The sequence below is a fragment of the Macrotis lagotis genome, chromosome 1, assembly GCF_037893015.1.
Source record: "Macrotis lagotis isolate mMagLag1 chromosome 1, bilby.v1.9.chrom.fasta, whole genome shotgun sequence".
Taxonomy (NCBI): domain Eukaryota; kingdom Metazoa; phylum Chordata; class Mammalia; order Peramelemorphia; family Peramelidae; genus Macrotis; species Macrotis lagotis.
Window position 1 is genome coordinate 205,200,152 of NC_133658.1, and position 7,746 is coordinate 205,207,897.

The following is a 7,746-nucleotide window of genomic DNA, read 5'->3' on the forward strand; positions in this document are numbered from 1 at the left end:
AAATATTAATATTAAAGGAGGCAAAGTTCTGAGAGCAGGGACAACAATTCTTTTGATCTGAGCAGAAGACTTTGGAGGGAAATATAGAAAGTATTGTCCCCTCTCACCTCCAAAATTGGCATATTTGAGAAGAAGCACTGAACTGGGAAAATTTCAAACATTGAATATGCCATAAAAAAAACTTAATGTGAACTAGTTTAACTCGTGTTAAAAGATTAAGATCTCTTTTACCTCTAAAATTGCAAGAATCTAATAAAGTGTTTTTGTCATTTTATAGTGTTTAATTTACTCTAATGTCTGGTATATCAGTTCAATATATACCAGTTTCATGCATTTGCTAGAAATGGAATATCCATAGGGCAAAGCAGAATAGAACTGATTTAGAAAGCAATCAATTGGAAAATCAGATTCTCTTCAGAGTATGTTTTTCTGGAATAAAGTGAAAAGGACACTTGTAATTTTGTGAGCATGCCATGAACTCCAAAGAAGACTTCTGGGAAGCTGAAGATGATTTAGGGGTCTGAGGTTGAGTGGAAGATTGGAATCAAATGTAACAGCCAATTCCAGTGGTAGCCTGAGAGGAGGTTAGACACTTTGCCACAGTCTAACTAAAAGAAGGCAGCAAGTGCCTAGGTGACTTAACAAGCATGCCTATATGTAAATAAAGCTAATATGCATGCCAAGGTCACTCTTCTATTGCAGCCAGGTGTGAAATATTTCATCATTTTTTAAACCTCTTAAGGGGCTTCCCTTCCTGCTACTTCTTTTTCTTTACTCCTCTCATTCCACATTGGGAGAGAACAGATAAGGAATAATAGCAAGTTGGGATACATAGATTAAGTGAGGGTAAGTGTCAGAGTGTGTGTGAGTATGTATGTGTTTTAAGGTTGAGGGAAATGTGGTTTTGTTTGTAAATAATTAGGAAGAAGTCAATAAATAAATATTGAAAACTGGAGACTAGGGATGATAGAGGAACAATCTACTAAAGATGAAAAGATGAAATGTAATCAGAGACAAAGGGAGAAGGGTTCTCCTTTAAGAAGAAAAGAAGGTTACCTCTTCTTATGAGACAGGTAAAGGAGGCAATGGTGACAGAAGACATTTTAGTGACCTAAGATAAGGAAGAAGGGAAGAGTTCCAGACATCCATCTCTCTCTCTCTCTCTCTCTCTCTCTCTCTAGCAGAATCTTCAGATAAGGTGGTGAGATAAGGGGATGTCATATAAGGTTTGGGAATATATTAATTAAAAGTTCTATAAGAGCCACTATGGTGAGCGGAACAATGAATTAAAAAAAGGACTACCATGCTTCCATAAGAGTCACTTGATATTATGTAACACAAATTTGCATTAGACCCAGTCAGCAAGGTAATTCAGTTTCCACTCTGAAGGCACTGTTCAGAGGATATAAATATATTAAAATCATAGTGTGACTCCCAAGAATTTCAATAGTCCAATAGAGCACATACAGATTCAAAATGGAATGTGCACAATATGATTCTAAGGCAGATTGTGATGGTAGCAAGAAAATAGCCTACAAAGGGTATTTGAGAAGGGAGAAATAACTTTCAAATAAGGTGGCTACAGTATGGAGAATCAAGCAAGGTTTTATGGAGGGGCTGACACCTGAACTAAATCTTGAATAAAAGAATTTTAACAAATTTTCAAGGCTTGATGTCAATTACCTCAAAATAGTAAAAACTGAGGAGAGGGAAGAGGAAAGAGGTGGAAAGAGACTGATCATGGGAGGAACTCCCAGATGGAATTAAGTACATAAAAAGATTAATTGCAGAGGGGTTTGTTTATGTTATACTTTAATTTTGGTACATGCTTCCAAACAATTACTCTCATAAGCATTCCCTTGTGCTAATAGAGTATTTTTTAAACTAACAAGCCATTTGCAATGTACATCACTGAGCATCCTAGAAAATAATAAGTAGTAGAATACTATGGAGTTCCCTAAAACAGCTACAAATTTGCAGATATCAAAACTAAATATGAGTTATAAATGTCATTTTAGAAGTGCCCTACATGTTTATGCTTGAATATCTCATGTTTTTTCCAGTTATATTTGAATGATGTCAAACAGAGTCTGAATGACAAATTGGTTCAAACCATTTCTCAAATCATAAGAAAAATTAATCCCTTTAAGTTTCCTCTGAAACTACTTCTGAAATATACTTCAATATTTCAAATAAGTTGTTTTCAGAGGTTGTGGCCAAAAGAATGAAACATCCTGCAGTCAATCTGGTGAGGAGCTCCTCAGAACTCATTTGTCTAGAGACCAGGCTTAGGAACAATATCCAGTCTCAAACTTTCTTTCTAATGTAATAGAGATTGCCAGATCTTTTAGTGGTTTACCTTGAGAACCCTGGGACCCTTTAATGCTACACAGTATTAGAGTAGAACTTGTCAATCAATCTACAATTATTTATTAAGTATCTACTAAATATGGCTAAGTTGTGTGCTAGACCCTGGAGATAAAAATTAGAAAGAATGAAATTACTCTTGCTCAAAAACTAAGCTTACAATTTAATAAGGAAGACAACAGATAGAAGTAAAATATATGAAATACAAATATAATATTAATATATATTATATGGACATGGACATATATAATATATATATGTAAAATAATAAAAATAGAAGATAATTTGGGAGAGAGATCACTAGAGTTTGGAGGGATCAGAAAAGACTTCATATGGTCCCTAAGCTATTTAAGGAAAAGAACTCTGAAACAGAGCTGGTGAACCAACTTTCTATTGTAGAACCTTCCCTCCTTTAATTATGTTCTATTTATTCTGTATACAGTTTGTACATATTCATTTGCTTGTTTTCTCCCCAATCATATAGTGAACAGGACAAAGACTGGCTTTGGGTTTGTTTGTTTTTTTGCATCCTTAATATTTAGGGAAGTTCATGGCCCTTAAGTAGGCTTAAATGTTTACAGACTACCTGACTCATCAGCAGAGTGTACCTAATTACATTAATAAATAAATTCTCATCCTACTCTTATCTATATTATACAAATAACACACAAAATCCTTATAAATGGATAGATGATGTATATATATAAAATATTATCTGTATTATAAATAAATTAAAAAGTCAGTACATTCCAAAGCCTTGTTCACCCTCTAATTAAGTGCTCCTTCCATAGCACAGTTGGAAACTACTGGTTCCTGTCCCTCCCCCGCAAGAAGAGTTGATAGCAGAAATATGTCATAGCCCTTCAAGCTCTTTACTATAATGTACCACTAACTTCATGCCCTATGCCACTTTTAGAAATACAAGGATATTTAGTATTTACTTAGCATTAATACTCCGTAAAGCAGGGTATGGGGTACATATGTGATGCTATCTTTGTCCCCTTTAAAGTTTACTTAACACTTTAAAGTTTCTTTCAAGTAACCAAAAAGGTTTGAAGACAACAGTAGATTAGAAATATTAAAGTCTGGCCCGATGAATATAATACTTGCATTGTCCCAGTTTTTTCCACTGACTCACAGAAGGATTAAAAATACCCATATCCAAAGAAACCTTGCCCTGCCCTTTAAAAAAAATATATTTCTGTGAATATATAAAGAGTACCACCACCTCACCAATTCAGGCTTGGAAAAATAACTGAGGAGAATAATTCTCAAAGACAATAATTGACCCCACCTCCCCTTAGCCACCCCTCCCCCCAAAAAAATCCTACCGGAAGCTTAGTAAAAAAAAGAAAAATTCACTGATCAGTATGAAAGGTGTTCTGTAAATGTACTTTGTTTTAAATGTAAGAAACACTAACCACCCACTTCCTGAATAGTTCACTAAAACTTTTACAACTTCTTCAGGACCCCATTCCATCCTGCCAAAACTTCTTTCACTTAGCCAAGAAAAGTGAAAACTATTTTTGGCATCCCAAAATGTAGCTATAGGCCATTAAATTATATTCAGTATCTAAAATGAATGGCTGCTTTTAGGGATTTTGAAAATGTCTAATCAAATTTTAATCGCAAATCCTGTGAATACATTAAATCCTGTAGCGAACTCTGGTGGCATTTTTGTATCCAAAGAAAATACACAAATTGGAAAAGATGGGAAACACTTTCCTTGGGGAAGCCCCAAGACAGCAGGCAGTTTTTTTTTTTCACTGGGATTTGCATTTGTGTTTGGAAGGAATCTTCTGAAAGCTGTACTTTTCTTAACTTGAATGTGAAAAAATTATATTATAAATGTAGCCTGTTGCTTGTGGAAAGTAAATCTAAGTATTTAAATGAATGAAAGGGTTTGCAAGCTGCAGACTACCCCCCCCCCCCGCCCCAGATGCAGAAGGTTCTCTGAAATATTACTCTCGGTATCTTCTGTTCCTTTTCTTCACAGGAACTTGTTCTGCAAAATCTGAAAAATTCGGTCTACCCTAGGTGGTAAAATTCTTGGAAAACTTGGCAAGCTACGTTCAGGAGAAACCGAAAAAGAGCAGCAGGGTCTAATTTGTGAAAGTCTGGTTGGGGGAGGGTCGATATTTTCATAACCAGGTAAAAAGCGGGTAATAAGAGATTTAACAATCACAGAGAAAGGAGGAAATCACATTTTCCGGAGCTGGGAAATTATTTGAGTTAAACTAAAGAAAAGAGGGGAAAGGGAGAAAAGGATAGGATAGAAGAAAAAAGGGGAGGGGACTAGAGGAGAGCTTGGAAGAAAGTAGAGGAAGGAGAGTAAGGGAGTGGGTAGTAGAGGGAGTGAGGAGGGGACAGAACCCAAGAGGGGGGGAAAAGAAGACATGGGGGAGGAGAAGGAAAGTGGAGGAGGAGAAAAGTGAGAGGAGGAGAGACTAAGGAAGGAGAGGGGGAGCTGAAGCATAAGAAAGTGAGGGAAGGGGGAGAGAATAAATGTAGGAAAATGGGGGGGGGGAGCGGCTGTGCAGTGAGAAATGAGATGGGGAAAGAGAAAAAGGACTTGGAAGGCAGAGTGAGGATTTCCCTTGCAGCTTCACGCAACTTCCAAATTCAGCGGTGGAATCTCCAGACGCTAACAAAGGAGCTCCCTCTGGCATAAAGCAGAAGCTCAGGGACAAACTCAGTAGACTCAGATCCGGCTTCTAGAAGTCTTACCAAGTATGGGGCCAAAGAAGACAAAGAGCTTTGGGGCCAGATGCCTCAATCCCCACCCACTCCGCTCCACAACACACACTTAGGCAAACCTCACCTTCCAAACCCGCTCCCGCTCCTCATTCATTTATTTCTCCTCTTCCCGCATCTCAGAAAAATGGGAAGGGGTATGCTTTTCAATCACAACCTAGCCTCCCCGGAGAAGGTAGGAAGGCTCTCACAACCCACCCCTCAGCCCCTCAGCAAGCCACTTACAGGATGGAGGTCTGGGGTGAGACGGCAGGGACACTATCCAGCATCAGATGCATGCACCGTACCGTGGTGCGAAAGCAGAGGCAGCGGCTGGGACACCCCCCGTTGCCGCCGCCCCCACCGCTGCTGTTACCCAACTGCGGGGAGACCCCCGTGAAGACACCCGCGCTCCAGAGCAGAAGGAACAGGAGCCAGCGCGGGGGACCCGCTCTGGAGGGGGTCATTGCAACCCCGGGAAGAGGAGTCTGTGCAGCTGGGATCGAGGGGGGATGGTGGCAAGGGGGTGCCGGCGCGGAGGAGCAGCCCCCAAGTTCGTCCCGGCGCTGCTCCACCCGGCCCAGCTGCCTCTCCTGAGCCAGACCCTGGCTACACAGAGGCAGCGGCAGCAGAGGCAGCAGCTGAGCGGATTTCCCCAGCTGCCTAGAAGGGAGAGGGGAGGGGGAACACAGAGGTGGGGAGGTGTGTGTGTGTGGGGAGGGGGGGTCCGGCCAGCTGTGCACATGCGCCGTGGATTCTCTCTCTCCACCCTTTACCCACTGAAGCTGGACACTTAGTGGGAGAGGAGAGGGCAGGGGGTATGAGGAAAGGGAGGGGGAAGAGAGGCGGAGCAAGAGAGTGAAAAAAGACCAGTCTGCGTGGCTGTGTCTGAAATTTGGAAGGCCGAACCCAAGATTCCCGCTTACCTCAATTGAACACGTGCTGTATGTAGTACAACAAGTTGATAATTATTTCTACATAAACTTCATTGAATAGTCAGAACTCCCATGGCTTCCCTGAATGGCACAATTGCTGCTATTAAAAGATCTCTTAATTAAGGCCCATAACTTGAAGATGTCCAGTTGGGGGCAGAGCTCCTGGAGCATCAATTTCCACTTTTTGCTCTAATTGTTGAGATGTTCCTTAAAAGGCACTAAAATCTGCCTGGTTATCGCTTTCACCTAATTGCTCCTAATCCTGCACTCTAAGGGCAAGCGGAAAGGGGCTATTCCCTCTTCCATGGACAATCATCCTATTATTCAACTAGCTGAAGACATTTTATCATGCCCTGGCCTTATTCCCTTCTAACTAAACATCCTCACTTTCTTTAGTCCATCCCTATGGAGGCTTTATCTGTTCCTCTCATTAATCCAGGTTTGCCCTCTTCTCAACAAGCTTCAATCTGTTGAAGTCCCTCTTTAAATGTGTGTGAGACTTCCTTACTGGGAGTAACAAGCAAAAAAGAGCAGGGAGAAAGTAACTTCCATTATACCTTACCAAGAAAGAAGTCACATGGGAATATTCTAAGTGTGGAATCATAATATCCTTCAAATAAGTAAGTATAGGAGAGTACCTAGGGAAAATGTCACCTCCACTAGGGAAATAAGAAATCAGTACCTTAGGAATTCTGAAGTCCAGGCAACAGATAAGGAGAGTGGGAAAGAGATAGAGAAGGTGCTTAATTCAAATTAGTAGCTCCCACTTGCAAATCATTGTGTTGGGTGCTGGCCATGCAAAGATTAAAAAATAATGCCATCTCTACCTATATGTACATATACATACACACATATATGTGTATGTATGTATATATACATATGTATATTTACTTATTTAGAACTGAATTTCTCCTTATTTTCGATATTATATTCCCACATGACCCCCAATATAAGAAAAATTCAACAGAAGGTATAATAAAGCGACATTTGTAAACAGAGAGGTGTTCCAGGAGAGAGAAAGCAAAATTATATAAAACATGCTTCCTGACCTCATGAAACAAAAATATAATCTAGTAGAGAGATCTGGTGGATAAACAAACTCCATTACAACATGCTCAACTACTCAATGGATCTCTGTTCTCATTATTGTGATCTTCCCTCCAGTGGCAGAAATCAGAAACCATCCATCCCTATCCATCCTGTGTAATTCTTGTCCAGGTCTTCCCACAACATGACAAATGAATTAGAGACTATACATAAGGTGCTCTGGAAGAAATGGAGGGGTGGGGATGATCATATATCTATGATCATTTCATCCCAAGTCTTTTCCTATTCTGTCTCTCACTGAGACCTGTCTTCAATGGTGTGCTGTTCGCCATCAGTTCATATCAGTTGGACCAATTATTTAATTTTCAGGGATGAGCCTTCAAACTGCCTAAATCAGCAAATGCTAAAGACCAAGACTTGAGTTTTTGTTTTATTGATTGTCTAAATTGAAGAAAGAAATACAGAAAATAGAAATCATATTTGCATAGTAAACAATGTTGTGAATACACTTGTTTTCAGGGATCCAATTATTAAATATTTTTCAATATACTACTGCCTGGATCCCTACATTTCCAGGAGGAAAAGTAGAGATTTTACAACCATCATCACTTAATAGCTTCTCTTCCTTTGAGATTCATTCAAATCACATCTACCATCCAATCAA

General features: G+C 39.7%; 1 protein-coding gene across 1 annotated transcript in view; it reads right to left on the bottom strand.

Annotated features, from left to right (window-relative positions):
* PXDN (peroxidasin) overlaps positions 1-5,741 on the bottom strand; it is a 148,203-nt gene extending 142,462 nt beyond the window's left edge. Inside the window, exon 1 of the mRNA XM_074209572.1 lies at positions 5,347-5,741. Within this exon, the coding sequence (XP_074065673.1) occupies positions 5,347-5,567 (221 nt within the window). The 5' untranslated portion in view covers positions 5,568-5,741. The remainder of the gene's footprint in view (positions 1-5,346) is intronic.
* Positions 5,742-7,746: the final 2,005 nt, after the last annotated feature.